We start from the raw sequence: 19582 nt of genomic DNA, 5'->3' as shown, positions 1-19582 counted from the left end.
GGCCCCAAGTGTAGGACTGGAAAGTGGCCAAAGTAACACTCATTTTTAAAAGAAGTCTTGCGGGGGGGGGCAGCGTTCCTGGAAATTATACTCGTTACCTAATTATCCACCCCCTGAAAACTAGTGGAAAGTATTGTTAAAGATAAAATAACCAAGCATCTGATACTGCTGTGGCTGGAAGTTAAATGGCATTTCCATGCACTCTGGCACTCATCAGTGTCCCATTGTGCCAGAAGCAATGTAAGTCATGCTGACCACATGACCCGGAAAGCTGACTATGGACAAACACTGGCTCCCTTGGCCTGAAAGCGAGATGAGCGCAGCACCCCACAGTCACATTGGACTGGACTCAACCGTCCAGGGGTCGTTTACCTTTACCTACTAAAGCAGAGGCTTCTGTGAGGGCAAGTCCTGACTCATGAATCTATTGAAGTTCTTTGAGTATGTCATCAAGCATATATATAGGGGAGATTCCTGGAGGCATAGTGTACCTGAACTTTCAAAGAGCTTCAAAGTACCTCATCAAAGACTTCTGAGTAAGTTCAGTAGTAAAGGAATAATAGGAAAGGTCCTCTTGTGGATCAGGTATTGGTTAAGTTGCAAGAAGCAAAAGTAGGAATAAATAGAAGGTTCTCCAAATGGAGAGATTTAGAAAATGGATTTTCCAAGGATCTGTATTGGGATCTGTGCTTTTTTAACTTGCTCATAAACCGTTCAGAGTCAGGGATGAGCAGTGATGAGGTTTTAGAGGACAACACGAAAAAAAATATTCTGAATCAAATGTTGTACTAAACTAAGGTATTTAAAGCAGCAAAGCGGGCGGCTCCTGTCCGCTCTGCTGCTTTAAAGCGAGCCGTGGAGGAGGGATGGACGGGAGCCATGGCTCCCTTCCTTCCCTCCTCTGTGGCTCGCTTAAAAGCAGCAAAGCAGACAGGAGCCGCTTACACGCCCCTCCTCCGTGCAGCATTCGCTTCATAAGACGCACAGACATTTTCCCTTACTTTTTAGGAGGGGGAAAGTGTGTCTTATGGAGTGAAAAATATGGTAACTTGTGTTTCAAACCCAAAGTGTATTTTGGACTCCTGAGTTCTGAAAATAATGAATATTATTGCCCAAGTGTATTAAAATATAAAAAGCAAATGATTTTTTTACATTTACTTTTTCACACCCAGATGCTGTTTCCCAAAACACTGAAGCATAACTATTACAAATAAGTGCTGGCAGAGAGTTGCAAAATTGAATTATTATAATTGACACTGCAACGTTTGACAAGACTGAAAACTCTCAATATTGTCCAATAATACCAAACTACAGTGGTACCTCGGGTTACATATGCTTCAGGTTCCATATGCTTCAGGTTACAGACTCCGCTAACCCAGAAATAGTACCTCGGGTTAAGAACTTTGCTTCAAGATGAGAACAGAAATCGTGCTCCGGCGGCACAGCAGCAGCGGGAGGCCCCATTAGCTAAAGTGGTGCTTCAAGTTAAGAACAGTTTCAGGTTAAGAACAGACCTCCAGCACGAATTAAGTACTTAACCCGAGATACCACTGTACTAATGATCAAAACCTTACCCAGTTCTGCACTTTGTCCAAAGAGCCTTTCTTATATTTCTACTATAACATCATTGCAATTTTGATGCAGAAGTTGGTCTGTTCTTATGCACCATTCCTCATGAACAACAGGTTGGACCCTATACTTTTTTTTAAAGTACCACTTCCACTATGCTTCTTTTCCAAAGACAGAAAGTACTTCCTTGCCTCCACTATCTACTATGCAAAGTTGATAACATTATGTATTCTCTTGTGGCCGCACCACAATTATGCACCCCCCCAAAAAATGCTGAATGTTTTATGGAAACAAAATGTTTGGTCTATACTGTATTTTGAAAGCCACGTTGCAGAAAATATTCTACTGTATTTTCCGCCCTATAGGACGCACTTTTCCCCCTCCAAAAATGAAGGGGAAATGTGTGTGCGTCCTATGGGGCGAATGCAGGCTTCAGGAAGCTCTGCGCAACCCTCGGGAGACCAGCGCCACTTCGCGCCCGCCTCCCGATGGCTGCGCAGAGCTGCCTGCAGTCCCGGGGCGAGCGTAGCTCTGCGCAGCCATCCGGAGCGGGGGGCGAAGTCGCGCCCGCATCCCGATGGCTGCGCAGAGCTGCCTGCATTCCAAAGCCTGGGGAGACCTGCGCGACTTACCGCTGGCCTCCCTAGGCTTGCGGATAGCAGGCTGTTCTCGGGGCTGGGATCGGGGGAAGCTCGGGCTTGCCCCGCGCCAGCCCCTTTATTTAATTTTTTCCCTTTATTCCCCCCCCCCAAAAAAAAACTAGGTGCGTCCTATGGGGCGGTGCGCCCTATAGGGCGAAAAATATGGTACTTTGTTTCAACCAGTATGTTACTAAGCCACTGACTGTGATATGGAGATGGACTGTAATCAGCACAGATGTCTCCTACCTCCCAGTGGCCCTTCTGTGGACAAGCCTGAGGGTTAAGCTGCTTATTTCTGCAAGCCGTAAGCAAGTTCTTTTGACCTCAGCCACTGCTAATGTGACTAAAGTCCTTGAACTACTGAAGATACATCAATAAACTGCAGCTAGCTCTTCACCATTTCTATGGGAGTTCTCTAAATTGCATCCTTCCATGCCTCACAACAGCCTATAATATATCACACGATTCCCCTTCTGGGCTCCTATGGTCTTGGAAAGACTACAAACATAACTTGTGGAATACTGTACAGGACACTGCCCTTAACAAGACCAAGCCCTCTGGCCAGTGTCAAATAATCTGTCACTATAAAGTACTTGTATCCAAGCCAGATATTTATTGCTATTGATCCACCTGATCCTAGCAAAAGACTTTTGTTCTCCCAGCCCAGGACTTTGACCTCAATTAAGTTATGAATTTCAATCCGATAGACTGTTCCACTTACCCTGCTGCTCTCTCTGACTGGATTAATTAGAATTAGCTAGGCCACCCTCGATTGCCTCATGGATCATATTATTATAATAATAAATATAGAGATGGCAGCAGTATACAAGAAAGAATTTTGAAAGATTGCTCAAGCAAGTACATCATTCTGAATCTGCCAATACTAATTTATCTGAATTTGATTACCACATTTGCTGCTTTTTATTTCTATTAGAACAGAGTCTTCCTTGACATTATCTCAGCTTCAAAGTTCTCCCCTCTACATAAAGACACTCACATTGGCACTTGCTTTCACATAACACTCCCTAGTTGCAGGTTCAAAATGGTATTACAGCAGTCCGTCAGAACTACAGAGAGCAACAACAGAATAGTTATTAAGCACTTAGTAATCTAAAAGGGATGCTGAGACAATACTATCTTCCATTACTACAGAGAGGGGTAATGAAAAAAGGATAGAGCAACCTTGCACATAGCCCTGAATGGCTATTATAATGCATTTGATAAAGGCTTTTTATATAGTTAGTTAATTGGCTGGTGGGCAAAAAAACGACCACCTTCATGGAGGTAAAGTATATATATATATATATATCATTACATGCATTTCTGACATCTACACTAATGCTTGTGGAATGGTTATAAAATGGGCTTAATACAAGGCATGTTTGATAGGCTAGTGGAAATGTCTGAATTCCCTGAGGTCAGACCACTATAAGATATAGTATTTTGATACATGACCGATACACTGACTTAAGGATTTAGACAGTTCAGGTTGTCATACAGAAGCAGAAATGCTTTAAGCAGCCAGATCACTTAATCATTCAGGTCAACCATCTATAAGAGATTGCAATTATGTAACTCAGACTGGTAGAATGGGAGCCTTGTTTGTATAATGACGGGTCATAGCTCAGTGGTAGGGCATTAGTTCTGCATGCTGAAACTCCCAGCTTTACTCTCTGCCACCTCTGGGAAGGGCTGGGAATGCCCCAAGTCTGAAACCATTCAGTGTAGTCTACAATATTGGAGACAATGCTCAGCTAAGTGGACAAGCTATCAAAACTCACATTTCTGCAGGGAGGTAAACCCAACTAACTGATCTTCTTAAAACCGATCAGATTCTTAAGAACGGCAGATTCTTTCTGTTAATGTGAGGAGAAAAAAGTAGTAACTGGTTTAGAGATTCAGACACCTTTTAATGAGGCTGATGGAAGAATATTGTGCAAATTTCTAGCAAATGTAGAGTGGGATACTATGCCTGAATATTTGTTTAATTTTTAATTCTAATGCCTGCTATAATAAAGTTCCATGTGAAAACACTGTGAAAGTAGAAGAAGCCATGTGCTACTACAATGTGCAAAGGGACTTGTTTTCTACTTTTGGGGACCGATGCAGGTCTTATTTTTGGTGATTCTGCAAAAACCAACCTACTGGTATTTAGTTGGTTATACATTATGATACAACCATTTGCATACCACTTAATCACAGTAGTTTCTAAGCAGTGCACAAGAGACCAATACAGGAAGACTAAAAAGGAGCTTAAATCATGAAGTCAGGAGCCTGCCTGACTACAACATGCAGCGAGTTCCACAAACCTGGACCCGCAATAATGAACCCACAGCTCCTGGTGGATATTGAGCCAGCCACGCATCTGAGCCATGGGGAGACACTAACATAAACTCCCCCAAGACACTAGTGCAGGGATATAAGGAACCATGCAGTCCCTGAGGTATCCTGGACTCAAGTTGTTAAGGGCCTTGCAAATTAATTCAATAACTTTGAACCTGGCCCAGCACCATATGGGCAGCCAGTGCAAGCTTTTGAGCACTGGAGTTATGGGCTGGCAATAGTCCAGGGACCCCCCTTGCCAGAAGTCTCAGTTCTGCCAAGCTTATTCTAACTCAAAAGGATGAGCTCCCTCAAGTACCTCTGTCTCCCAGCCTTGTAGAAATCAAAGACTGCAAAATAAGGCAAGGTCCCTTTAACCAGTCAGTCAGCAACTCCAGGGATTTTGTCAGCCAACGTAAGGCTCTGTGCAGGGACAACACAAGCTCTTCAGCTAGCTGCCTGGCTCCCCCCCCCCCAATATCCGCTAATAACATGCAAAAAGACTGGTTTGCTTAAAGTGTTGGGCAACTGTCATCTTCCTATTAAATACAGCCAGCAGCAGAAGTCTATAAGCAGCAGCAGGAATGAAGGATTTCCTTTTAACTCCAAATAAATTCTTTCATCAGAGAGAATTCTGTGGATTGACAGGGTGCGAATATGATTGATGCCATCTTGAAAAATAGGGATTTGTCACTGCTAAGTAGAGACAGAAGATGTGCATGTTGTTTCATGCTTCAAGATGAAACCCAGGATTAAAGGAAACAATTTGAGGCTAGAGCCCTTCTGTTATGATGCACTCACCTGGAAAACTGACTCAGCTGCCAGAGGAATCTTGTTTTGTTCTTGAACAACAGGTTACATTTTCACACCTGACTTTTTTTTTAAAGAGCAAATAGCTCAAAGAGGGTTTAAACCTTCTAAACAATTTCCAAAATTATACAGGTGATTTAGCACATTAGGCACATGTTTGTCAGATGACTAAACCACCAAATCTAAGTACACAGTAACAAGATAAGGATAATTAAAAAGGTAATAGGACCATCCGAGAATGTCATATGCCACATTAAAATATGATTTTTAAAATGTATGCTTAGAGGCACATTCCACAAAACATTTCTTGGAGGGGATAAATATTTAACAGCTATGTGGATTGGATGAAACTTTTTGTAGAACAGACTTTGGGTGATAGGTGTTAACCAAAAGCATATATTCTAGACTATACAGTACATTTATTTCAATGGTAAATATATTTAGCTCCCACCTACTGCTGTTTCAACCCAGACATATCTATATATCTGAATTTGGATGCTTGGTAACCACAAATAACTTGTTTTGCAACATTAAGAGGATGTATCAGTATATACACCACTGTCAAAATATTTCCAAGCGAAGCATGTTTTAGGACTGGATTATATGATGCTGAGCTTTGAAAACAAAGTTCTCTACACTATTCACTGGTAATAATGCACCTAAATATAAAGCTTTGTATATTCTTTCAAGGGCAGCTTCAAACACTAACTATAGAACAGGAGGTGTGTGGGAAGGAATGACTTTTTTTTCATTTCAAAACCCTCATCTTCTTTCCTGATAGCAAGTTTCATATTTAGGGAACGCTGTGAACCACAAATGAGCTAATCAACAATAACTGCAGTTTCCCAATAATTCTCGTGATTAACCACCATCACAAGGGGGGGAAATATACACACCAAAGTCCAGCAAGTTTTCAAAAGTTCTCCAGTACATCCAATAGGTGGAGTAGAAACCAAAATAAATCACTGTCGTATCCAAAAAAAATACTTCAAAGTTCCAGCAGAAACTTGTGAATGCTTTGAATGATGTTTTTGCTGAAAAGGTTTTTTCCCCCCCCTCAGAAGACATAAACAGCATCTGCTGAGCACTGACCACTTAGCATTCAACCTGCTGCCAACCTGCATTCTTCAGAGAGACCTGTGAGAGAAATGTGGAGCTGTGCCACTTCTAATAACTGTGACTGGCACCAAGTCAATGCTTTAATGCAGAAAGCTACCCTCTGTCACTAAGCAGATCTTTCCTTTCTTTTGGTTAATGGATTTCACAACCATCGGCAGGAGTATAAACAGGGTGGGCATATATGCTTGCAGCGTACAGAGAGCTTCCTGGAACGGCCAAATTGAGAAACAGCAGGAAAGAACTGGTGTTGGGCAAACTACCCTTTTTACACTTACGATATGCTGCTGCTTTCTCTGCCCTCCTCTCTTGGCATTTTCAGCAGGCCTGCAGCAAGAAATCTGGTAGCGAAAGTGCTCAAGGAGCCGCAGGAGAGAGGAGGCAATCAGAAGAGTACAATATTCAGAAAAAACAGAGGCCATACTTTCTTTTCTAGGGTAAAAATACATAAATTACTTACTCCAGAATGTATGTACTTGTTTCCTCACATTACCTGGTTGAAATGTAAACACTCAGTCTGAGAGTGCTGTACCTGCTGATCACAGGGTTTTGTTTTTTGTTTTGAAAAGATTCAAATAAGGACTGAAGCTGTGAAAGAAGATGGGAGATTAAATAATATGTTTTCAGATGATAATGACCTACTAATGTAAAATAGGTCAGAATTACAGGGTTGTGTTTTTTTTAAGTAAATGCAACACAGGATGTTGGAGAACAACCCTTTGGGAAAGAAACAAAACATACCCAAGCGGCCTCTTTAAAAGCATAGCTAAACATTTGAAGGCACCAAGAAATAAATATTTGAAGAAGGTAAGAAATTTAGAAGATTTAACATGACTACTCGTTCTTCTTCATGGCTGCAAATAAATTTATGAAGATTAAGTATTCTGAAGAAATCTATACATTTGTCCAATCTGATAGGGATCAATACTAGCTTTCCCCATCCTGGTACCTACAATTGTTTTGGAGCGCAAAGTGCCATCTGCCCCAGTCAGCACGATTAACCGTCAGGGAACATTGGCAGGTCATTGGCAGAGGCTGATCTATACTAGAGAACAATCCTATAATAAATTCTTGTCTAAGTTGAACTTCCTTAAGCTGGATAAAGTTGGAAAAAAAATTACACAGTCCAGCAGCATATAAAGCTTTTGGGTGCTCACTGTGTACTGACAGAAGGATTCATCAGTGAAATGGGGGAGGTGCATTTTTGGCGATTCCCCTTCCCACTGCAGTGCCTGTCATCATGGCAAATGCACTTGTAGGTTACTTAGATAAAGCTGGGTTTATTCCAACATGTGATTTAACATGTTGATTTTTAAATAACATTTATAATCCCTCCTTGCAACAAAAAAATCTCACAGTAGTCTTACATGACGTTATATAAGGTATGTACGACACTGGACATAATTTAGTACATTAAGAATCGTAAAAGGTCAGCAGTATTATTTTTCAGTAAAAGCCTTGGATACCTAAGAAATGTCTTTCAGCATTTAACAGCTTTTAATTTGGATGGTAATTTTACAAAGTGAATTAGAGCTGTTAGATTCAAGTCTGAGAGAGAAGGGTGCTGGCTGCACATCAGAGTTATCTAACAGTCAAAGTAGTACAACACAAGATTGTCCTTTAGCAGCTATACTACTTGAAAATTTGCATACAGCCATTTGTTTCTGTAGTAAAATGTGAAAAAGATCCATACCTTCTTTTATTGCCATTTGCCATATACATGCAAACAGAATTTGTTTGGGAGCATTCTGGTACAATTACAGACGTGAAGGCAAGGCAAACAAGTGAGAAAAGCCGTAAGTATACTGCCCTTTAATCCTCTCGTGGACTTCTCATGGGATGGTCACGGTGGGGGGAAAGTTGCTTCCCTACACCCCTTCTTCAAGGTGGACCACTAAGTTATTGGTGTGTCTTGTCCTATATTCATAATACTGATGCTCACTCATAACTGTACCTTTGCAAAAAGAATGTCAATTGGAGCCAGAGGAGGCCAGAAATGAATGGTTTGAGCAAGGGGGGGAGGGAGAGACAGTGAGTGAGTGAGAGTGTGTTATAGAGCTTTTGGGGAACACAAAACAACACTAAATGCAGGTTCTGAGCTACATAGACTATATAACTGCATCAAATTGGAAGATGACAGAATTAAAGGAGACATAAAAGCATTTTAGAGGCACAGAATAAAAAGGAGCAAGAAAATGGAAAGAAATACGAAGCCATCTTTGATTTATCCATAATTTCTACTTCATTTCTGGCTAATGGTGGAAATTAGTCTTCAGATAGTTGATAAAATCAGCCTGTCTGTGCTGGGTTAGTACCATGATCTGTGGCCAAGCAAGTACTTCTAAAAATTGATTTTTCTTTTTGGCAACCAATGGTCCAGTCAATAATAATGTCGTTTGAGAAGGATTGAGTCATGAGGGAGATGAACCTTCTCTTCCATTTATTATGTTTGTATTGTCTCTATTTGAAAAGCATGCCCCCCCTCCCAAAAACGTGCATGAGTGTACTATAAAAGAATTGATACTCTGCATCTTTGTCTCCAGAAGCTCTCTGACTCACAAGCACCTTCCCATCTAAACTGATGGAATGCTTTCAGTCTGCAACAGGAAAGGTTACATATTGAGGCAGAAAGAAGTCCCCTCCTCTGAAATCAAAACTGACACTGGCAGGTTGGCCATCTTTCAAAAACATCTGTCCCAAAATGGATCAAGTGAACACTCAGGAGGGTGGCAACAACACTGCCCTTGCTGAGGCAGAACTACATCTTACAAGAAACATGACACTGGCTGACATCAGTAGCTGCCACTGGTTGGGGCACAGAAACACACAAAATTGTGTGAGGACACAGAGGGTCAACTTGGTATCATTTTTGGTGACAGACTGAAGGGTATAGTTCAGGTTCAGACATTTGGTGGATGTGCTTGGCTGAGGAGCCAAAAGGGCAAAGCTACCATCTGTGGGATTATGACTGAATGCTTCTAAGTCAAAATCCCCCCCTAAATGTAACAATATTTGTAAGGCACAGTTCCACCTTGAGTAAACAGCCCACTTAAAAAAAAAAAGTACATTAGGTTATTAGTCAATAACAAGCAAACAACAACAAAAACTGCATAGGTCTTGATGGTTTACAGCCTCTGTAAATGCTGTGGAAGCAATAACCAAATTACACCTTGATGGTGCTCTACAATGCCACAAATGGAGATTTCACTTGATGGTACAAGAACACAGAACAATGCTGAAGCAGCACATTCTGATCTTTCCTGGGAAAGGAACAAAATGTACACTTGTGTCTTTTGAACAGCTGGCTTTCTGGCAATATAATAGCCAAGAAATGCTAAAGGTATAAATTTTACACAAAGCTCTTAAAAGAAAAGCCCCTGCTGTTGTTCTTTTCAATTTCTAGCCCCCCCGGGGGCAGAAAAGACCATTTACCATCCTGATGAATAACCATAGTTAAGAATTCCCCCACTCACACCCTTGAAGTGCCCTTGCCCTTTTCTGAAGAGAGCTATGCTGTTTTCAATTAAAATGGCAACTCAGTGTTGAAACACGAGTAAGAATCTTGGGACTAACAAAGCCCCTCAGACCTCTTTGTCTTTTCTGTTGCGTTGGTTGCTCAGTGTGCAAACAGGTATTATCAAGACGAAGGCTTCTTATAATAGCTGCTGAGGTCACGGCATCATTTCCCCCAAACAAGCCCAAGGAGTAAAGATGGGGAACCTCCAGCCCTTGGGTCAAACCTAGCCCACCAGACCATTTTCAGGAAGTCACGTCCACCTGTGTCATACATGTCGTACATGGGCAACTCCCCTATGAAGAAAGGTTGCAGCATTTGCAGCAGTTTAGCGAAAGGGGAAGTGAGAGGTGGCATAACAGAAATTATGCATGACATGGGAGAAAGAAGATAGAGAAAAGGTTCCCCCTCTACCCCAGAGCACTGGTGCTCGCAAGCATCCAAAGAAGCTGAATGTTAGACGTTCTGGATTAACAGAAGAAAGTACTACTTCATGCGACACATATGGAATTCGCTCCCACAGGAGGCAGTGATGGGGCCACCAACTTGTCTAATCTTCTTTTAAAGTCATCAAAATTCATGCAGGACAAGGCTATCAATGGCAAGTAGCCACAATGGCTATGCTTTACCTCGACTGACAGGGGCACTATACCTCTGAATACCAGCTGCTAGGAATCACATCTAGGGAGGGGTGCTATTGTGCTCGTGCCTTGCTTGAAGCTTCCCACAGGCATCTGGTTCCGCTGTGGGAACAGGACGTTGGACTGGATGAACCATTGGCCTGATTCAGCAAGTTCTTACATTCTTATGACGTAAGGTGTGGGGCCGGACAAGCAGAAGTTTAAGGTGGGCTCCCTACGTTCCTTCGCTGCAACAAGGCGAACGCCCAGCCCTTCATCAGTTGATGGGTGGTCAGAGCATGCCTTGCTCAAGGAGGGGGAAGTCGATAGCATTCAGCTAAAACCACTTCTCCCTCCCAGCCCTGTCCCCTGAAGCTCAGGAATTTAAAGTGCAGCACAGAGCTTTCAAAAAGGCCTGCAATGTACCTTTAAAGGAGCATCACAGGGGCTGTTTGAAAGTCCTGTGTACAATCCACACTGGAGCGGGGCAGCAATGTAAGCAAAGGACTTTCAAACAGCCCTTACAATGCTCCTGCGAATATCTGCAAATCTATGCTGAAACAGCACAACGTCCCATGCTACCAATTCAGTCCAACCTTCAAAGGGCAGCCTCACCTGACATCAGATTACTGACAAGTGGGCAGCTATGAGGGACGGGGAGGTGTTAAGATCTGGCCCACCAGCAAGAAAATGTTCTCCATCCCTCCCATAGAGAAAGATTATAGCTGAGTAGAACCAAAAGGAGGAGGGGAATGAGGCAGCAAAGGTAAGAGTGTTAGGCGAATGGTATTCTTCAGAGCAGTTGCTAGAGAGAAGGTGCATTTGTGTATGTGACTGAGGGATCTCCAAAACAGTTCATTTCCTTTTTCTTCTTAGTTATCAGGCAGTATTTGCCCCACCTGGGGGAGTGAATGAGCGTGTTGCAGAGAAGTGGGAGAGATAGGCGCCCGGCAAAAATATTCATCCTTCATTGTTAGATGAAGAGCAGTGTAGAAAACAAATAAACACTCACAGAGATGGGAGGTATAGGACATACATTTTTGATACTCATTGTTTCCACACTAAGGGGTTTTTTTGTTTTTGTTTTTAAAAAACTGCTTCTGCCATCTTGGAAATTATCTTTTATGATAATGTGTTATTTTACTTATCATTTTATTCAGGCTATGAGCTGCCTTTAGAGTTCTATAGGGGAACCAAAAGGCAGGATTTAAATCTTTTAGTTAAACAAAACAAACAGTGTATCAACTGATAATAGTGCCTGTTTTAGTTTTCCTTTTTGTGTATGGAACATATACAGGTCCAAACTACAAAGAGTTAAGTATTTCTGTGTTTATTCCTCTACACTGACAAACTGAATAGTTTACAAACATCTGTGAAAACAATTATCTCCTCTCACAAAGGCATTCTAATTCTTCACTAATATGTCAGATTTATCTAAATTAAACATAGTTAAGAATGTTTGGCTGGTGTTAATACCAGGCAATTTACCTTGTTAAGCTCACCCAATTTGCCATTTTTGGAATAAATAAAAAGCTGGCATTGTTAACAAATCTGTAAAGGATCTTATGCAATCCAGTCTTGATGACTTATTTAAACTGTCAATATCCTCTCGAAGTCTATTGTCTCCTCTACAAACACTTCAAACTGTGGTAAACTTTCAGATTTATCAGCTAGAGGTCTCTCTCTAACATCCTCTGTAAGAAAGATTTGTAAATATGTTATATCACTCTGCAATTATCTCCATGAACCTTCAGTGCTCAACTCATATCCTGGTGGGTATTACAGACCCGCCCATTTCCATGCAGGTTTCCTGCGTTAACTGTGATCGTAGGCCTTTTTGGCTTTACCTAGTTTCAAACTATTTCTAACGTTCAGTAGATAAAAGTTACTGCTTATATTCTTAATCTGGTATGAATCTTGGTGATAACTTCAAATTTTATAACATTCTATGCAAGATGGAAATTAGCCATATCACAAATTACAGCTTTAGTCCAATGACACAACAAACTAGCTCGAGAGTGCTTGGTTACCTTTCGACGCAGCTCCCTCACGCATAGCAGCAAGCTTATGTACTTAAGGAACAAGGAACAATCTGCAACTCGCCAGATTTATCATCTAAGATTTGCACATACACAAATATGACTGTGTATTACCTGGTGTGCATGTCAGCTGTAGGTGGCCTCACCCACTTTTTGGCTACATGTGGCTCCCAGAGGGATTGGAAGCTATTGACAAGGCTTTCAGGGCAGAAAGGGTTAGCTACCTCTGCTCCAAATCATAAGACAAACCACCACTCCAAGTTCACACATGAGAACAAACTGCAGCTAACTGAAAAACAGAAATTGTGAATGGGAGAGGGGAAGGGGAGAGGAGAAGGCAGAGCACAATCAGCCAAAGACTTCTGCACATAACACAAAGCATAAAAAGGTAAAGGGACCCCTGACCATTAGGCCCAGTTGTGACTGACTCTGGGGTTGTGGCACTCATCTCACTTTATTGGCCGAGGGAGCCGGCGTACAGCTTCCGGGCCATGTGGCTAGCATGACGAAGCCGCTTCTGGCAAACCAGAGCAGCGCACGGAAACGCCGTTTACCTTCCTGTGTTACCTATTTATCTACTTACACTTTGAAGTGCTTTCGAACTGCTAGGTTGGCAGGAGCAGGAACTGAGCAACGGAAGCTCACCCCGTTGCAGGGATTCGAACCACCGACCTTCTGATCGGCAAGTCCTAGGCTCTGTGGTTTAACCCACAGCGCCACCCGTGTCCCACAGAAAGCATAGACCAGTGTTATATCTGAACTATGCCTATTTATTCACAGTAGGCATACCTATTTTTTTAATCTGTGTTAAAATTAGAAAACAAAACAGGAGATGCAGATTTTGGATCTGGGGCAGCCACTCACTTACAAGATGCCCAAACCATCTAAGTTCTAAGTATAGCTCTCAAGACAGAGCCACCCACTAGGAAAAGGCCTGTGGCTAAGGATTTAGGTAATTAGATTACACAAATGACCCTTTTCAACACAAAGCAAAGCCTACCTCCCACTCCACAAATTAGTTCTTTCTGCACTCCCTCCATCCCAAGCAATCACCATCTCTTTTCAAATGTATTATTAAAGGTAATTATCAACACTGAAAAGAGCTGGACTCAGCCTGCCCTATAATCTGGAAGGAAAAAAGCTCTACCACTCTGTTGCTGCAGTTCAAATATTTCCCCCCCTAAACACCTGCCAGTTTAAGGCCAGAGTAAAGGCCATCTCAAGCTGACTCAAAACTCCACAAAGCTGGGAAATTGGAAGTTAAGTCCGATGTCTTAACAGATGTGCCCCATGGTCAGCAATGTTGCTGTTCATACAGCAAAATAAGCTTTCTTACAACTTACCCTCCATGCACTCTCATTCGGGTCTTTAAGGCCAAAATACAGACATAAACTGAGACCAACAAAGATGTCCTGCCATATGAAACATCTGAGCCCTTCAGTGAATGAATGCATGTCTGCTTGTTGCTTACATCATATATATAAGATGTATATAAGGTGTATATAAAAGATTGGGTTGTAACCTACAACAGTTTTTCAGGTTCCCACAATCATCTGAAGATTGGTGACTCTGGAACTAACCACTGCCCAACACTCATTCTAGCTATTGCACATTAGTATTCACTACGTGGTACCGTCTGCAAGCACTGCAGTACTGGCCAAACTTTTGCTTCAGAAATCAAAGTGTGCTTGCCTAGACCGGTACTATTTACTCTGACTGGCAAAAGGTTTCCAACTGTAGTTTGGAGTATGTCCTCCTCTAGCACAAAGGTCTCTGCTTTCCTCTTCATAAAGATAACATCACATGCACAAACAAACAAAATATTACTAGAATTTAACCCATGTTGGAGTCATGGATGCATGTGTATCTATGTGCATTTTAGAAAGCCTCCTCTGTTATTATTTGGCTAGAAAATGGCAATATATAAAAAGTAGGAAAGAGAAAAGGAGAGAAAGGTTTCTGTGTTTTAAAAAATGTAATTTCCCAAGTCAATTCCATGTTTAAAATTTGCAACCAATACATTTTTGTTGCTTTCCAAAACTGAAACGAACATCTTAAACTTTGAGTTTTCATGGATTGTTATCATGGTACACCAAGTTGAAAAGATATCTAAGGATCAAAGAATAATATGCACTTTAACTGCACCTACTTAAGTATCAAGCACTAAACACTTCATCAACTAAGCTTGTGTTGCTCATCAAGAAACCTGTTCTTCTTCCGAACTTTTATAACAACAGTTTACTAATGAAGCAACTATTAAACTATGTATTGCATTGTTTGTAAAAAAAGCTGTTTGTTGAAAAAGCTGACTGCTTTTAATGTAAGTATTTTTAAGCAAGGGCACAGGAAGCAAGTTGCTGCACATCATACCAAAGAAACTGACTGTAGAAATCAATCGTGTTCCAGCCCTAGTAGGGTTTCTCTCTCATGAAACCAGTGTGTATAACCCAACAGTAGTCAATTAACTCTGTACATCAGGAAGGAAATTCGTAGCTAGATAAAACTCTAATCTGTGCTCTACTCATCCCTTGGCTCAGTAAGCCCCACTTTTGCTGGTATGTCATCTTCAAAAAAAAAATCTCATTTCCCTTCAACAGCCATGATTTCATCACCTCTAAGCTAATGCATTAGTTCTCTTTCTGCATGATCTTTAGGCTCCTAGCACTTATAAACGAAAACAGAACGATTTATTTAAACAAATTCCCCTCCTCTCTATTATTTAATTGTCCTCACTTTCTCAGATTCAACTTATCTGATTTTCATCCCTTAGCTGACATCTCCATAATGCAGACAAAATATCATCGCTTCAATCAAACCTCTCCTCCAAAATTCTTCCAACAGAATTCTTCTGCTCATCCGTGTGAGGAGGAACAGCAGGAGGGCGAAAGAAACACTTCAGTCTTTTATTTCTCATTGTCTGTTCACTTAAAATTGCCCACCTGAAGCTGCTTTTCTCTTCACAGGGGAAAAGAAACAGAGACCCATGCATCTCCACTACCAGCCAGGAAAGCAGCCAGGGAGGGGCACAATTTGAAGTCAACAAATGGTCAGAGGGGAAATGGGTAAACCCACTCAAGCTAGCAGAACCCTGGTGATGCTTTTCAGTTAATATGTATGGATGCTAACTCCCACATATCACCCAATTTGGTCCTCCATTCCTCTCTTCCTCGCTTCACTTGTGTTTGTGCTAAACCCTTGTAAGAAGGGACTGTGCTGCTCCTATGTTCTGTAGAAAGTATGCCATGGTGCGGTTGAGACATTAAATAGTACAACACTGAAATTATGATGAGCAGAGGAACCGAAAGTACTCAAACAGAGCAGAATCCTTAAAGAACCCTACATATCCCTTCAGTTGTGCAGCTGAGAACATTTTTGCTGTATTTGCTTCCCTTTTGAAATGCACTAGATATACCAGAGTGGTCACTGCTCCAATCTGTACCTGGCTGTTAACGTCCGCCGTGTGTTGCAGCAGTACTGAGGCGAGTTCCTTGTGTCCTCTGTCACATGCCCAGTGCAGCAGAGCTCTGCCCTAAAATATCAAGCAAACAACAACATTGAGTGAAACTGTTGTAATAGCTTAATATAACCAATGTGAGCCTCAAAGCATTTCATTTGATACATTAATATCAACAGTGCTTGCACTGTAACAAAATAATTGCTTTTCTGAATTATAATTATTTATTAAATTTGTATGCCACCCTTCATCCGAAGAACACGAGGCAGTTCACAGCACAAAAATACAAAACAAGAACACAAAATATGTAAAAACAAAACAAACCAATAAGGATGCAATGGAGGCAGCCAAAGTATGCCTACTTTGCTGTCTTCACAGCCACCAGGTAGACTTGATGATCAGCCCTCACCATTGTTCGATTGCATTTGACCAAAGTTTTTCTTCACGCGCATTCAAGGCATTTCCCAGCTTGTTTCCTCTTCCTAAGCTCTGGAGTATACCAGGGAGCCAAGCAGGCTCCAAGAAGTGAGAGATGGTGCTCATGTCAAAAGCCCAAGCCATCCAGATGTTCCACAAGTCACCCAGGGCTTATAAGCTGGGAAATTCCCCCAGGGCCATCTGAAAAGCAATTGGGTCCATCAGCCTCTGAGGGAGGACCATTTTCATAGACCCCTTGCTTCTGCAGAGGGAGAAAGTTGTTGAGATCCTCAACTGTAACAGGAAGTGATCCAACCATGATAAGGGACTGATGTCAATACTCCCCACTTTCAGATCACTTTCTTCCTGCCCAGCCAAGGAAACAAGGTGCAGAGTGTGACCTGCCACATGCCTTGGGCCAATGACATGTTGGGACAGTCTCATGAGCCAACCCAGAGTTTTGGCTTGGATACTGCATCAGATCAAGAACCATTTATAAGCCTATTAAAAGTATTCATAAAAACAAAAAGATAAAAGAATTCCCCATATTAAAAAGCGTAATATTTAGTTGGTTTATTTGCTAGTGAGAGCCAGTGTGGTGTAGTGGTTAAGAGCGGTAGTCTCGTAATCTGGGGAACCGGGTTCGCGTCCCCGCTCCTCCACATGCAGCTGCTGGGTGACCTTGGGCCAGTCACACTTCTCTGAAGTCTCTCAGCCCCACTCACCTCACAGAGTGTTTGTTGTGGGGGAGGAAGGGAAAGGAGAATGTTAGCCGCTTTGAGACTCCTGAAGGGGAGTGAAAGGCGGGATATCAAATCCAAACTCTTCTTCTTCTTCTACCATTACTGTACTGCAATAGCCTTGTTTTATTGGAATTTTATAGGATTATGTTGCAATTTAGGAGGACTTTACATGACTGTGCTTCCTAGGACATGGTTTACATGGGGGAATCTGTTCAACTCCAACTTCAAGCATTCTCAGGCAGCATGGCCAAAGGTTGAGGTGGAGATTCCCCACCTTTACCACAAGGAAATTTCCTCTGAGGTGAGAAACTGATGGACAATCCACACAATGTAGCTGAACCAGTGGTCTAGTATAGGGAGAAAACATGGTGGTGTGTATGGAGAGAATTGTGCTATGAACCTTGAATATCTGAGGCAGCAGCTCAGGACCAATCAGCAACACCAGAGGTCACGGTTGCTCAGACCTACTCATTGAACCTATAAAGAGATCCCCAATTACCAATGGAGTACAAGACTCAAAGAGCAAGCATGGGTCTTTTAATGAAGCACTCCTCAACCTGGAAAAGTGGGGCCAGCTAGGACTTCATGTTCTGTGTAAGCTCAGTCACTCTCTCCTGGCTATCATTGACACAAATTCTCTGCCTCATATCTGTATGAGGTCCTGTGGGACACCTTCAGCCATTTTCAGAACTGGTTCCTGTTTATCTGGCCTTTACTGTTCTTTGGCACGATATACCCAGGTCTGTGACCCAGAACGTCACCTCATCCTACAAACTCCAACCCATGGCCAGAACAACACTGCTCTTGAAAGTTTATGGACTTTGAACATTTTTAGAAAGTTTTACCATCTTAAACAAAAAACTTCCTGAAATTTTTCAGTCCATAAACTTTTAAGTAAAAAGCAACTCACATTTTTAGAAACAACCTCAATCTCATGCCTTCGGACTGTACACATTGCAGTTCTTAATTAAAACTATCTACTAAAATATTGAATCCAGATGTAACATGTGATGCACTTGCAGAAATGATCTTCCTAACCACCCGTACTAAAGTGAAGCTGGAAATCTTAACGCAGCTTATGAAATCTTGTAACAGAGTGCATTTCCTTCTGGATTATTCAAACTTCTTTGCAATGCTTCATAAAGCCACCAGCTAGGTAGGTATGGCTCTTCCTCATCATGAATCTTCAGCAAGCGAGCAAGCAAGGTATTTAAGCACACAGCAAAGCTTTACATTTGAAGTTGAGAAGGATGGATGACACCTGCACCTAACCCAATACGTGTTTCATTCTACACGTTATTCAGAAAGGCAGCAGATGTAGATCATTATTTTAAGTAGGAAAATGCTGTCTCAGGCTTCCACGCATTAAGCTTTTCAGCTCACTTTTAACCCAACAAGTAATTAATTTTGTAACACATTATTTTGATAGTACACTAATTAACCATGAATTAGAATGGGTTTTGGCAATTATTCTTTTTAGAAACATAGATGGCACCCAGATTAGTTCTATGAATTATTAAAGCTTGCTGCACTCAATTATACAGCACAGAATTGAAAAGGAGTGTGTGGATCTTAACATATCTGGCAAAAGCAAAAATGATTTTAAATTAATTCACTGATAAAAGTCTGGTTTATTCATCTGTCATTTATAGTCCATTCTCCATGTCAGGAGTGACTAGGTCTAGAACGGAGAGACGGCCTGCTCTGCCAAGATTGCAGAAGGTTGCATTATTCTCCAAGGTCTATCACAACTCTACCTATTGAAAAGTCTGTTGGCTCCCCCTACCCTGGCTTATCCACAAATGGTTCCAGGTCAGGCATTAGCTTTCCCCATGCAATAGCTAGGTTCCGTTTTGTGTCCACACAGTTCTCTAGGTGGTTTCCTCACACATGCACTTTCCTGCTTTCCACTGTGGCTGCCACTCCAGCCTAGGCTTCCTGCAGTTTCTTCTCTAGCTGTCTAAAACAACAGGTACAAACTTACTTGGGGTTGCAACACAGGTTAATTTTTTGCAAGTTCTCTTTCTCCACCAACAACCTAAGTGCAAAAACTTGGAACGCCAAAATTAAAAAGCTGCATGTAAAAATGCATTTCAAGGAAATACGAGCTTTTCCTTAAAAAGAAAAGAAGAAGATGCCAAGGTGTGTGTGGAGGATCTCCAAGTGGGAAGAGTGCAAAACAGGGTTAACATTTGCCCAATATTGTATGTCTACTGCCAACATAGCATTGACATGTATACCATATGCAAACTGCATAGACGTTTCTACAATCAAGCAGCACATACATTTTGTTAAATATAAAAAAATAAATATCTGTAGTGTCCTGTACACAAAGCT

The 19582-nt window shown here is 41.7% G+C and overlaps 1 protein-coding gene across 1 annotated transcript in view; it reads right to left on the bottom strand.

The window, feature by feature from the left end:
* The window catches only part of ACBD6 (acyl-CoA binding domain containing 6), a 93686-nt gene that overhangs the window by 30935 nt on the left and 43169 nt on the right, over positions 1-19582 (bottom strand). Inside the window, exon 6 of the mRNA XM_081915170.1 lies at positions 16071-16160. Within this exon, the coding sequence (XP_081771296.1) occupies positions 16071-16160 (90 nt within the window). The remainder of the gene's footprint in view (positions 1-16070; positions 16161-19582) is intronic.

This window comes from Podarcis melisellensis (assembly GCF_964234715.1).
Source record: "Podarcis melisellensis genome assembly, chromosome: 6".
NCBI lineage: Eukaryota > Metazoa > Chordata > Lepidosauria > Squamata > Lacertidae > Podarcis > Podarcis melisellensis.
Note: the sequence above shows the minus strand (reverse complement) of the source record. Positions and strands in the feature narration are given on the sequence as shown.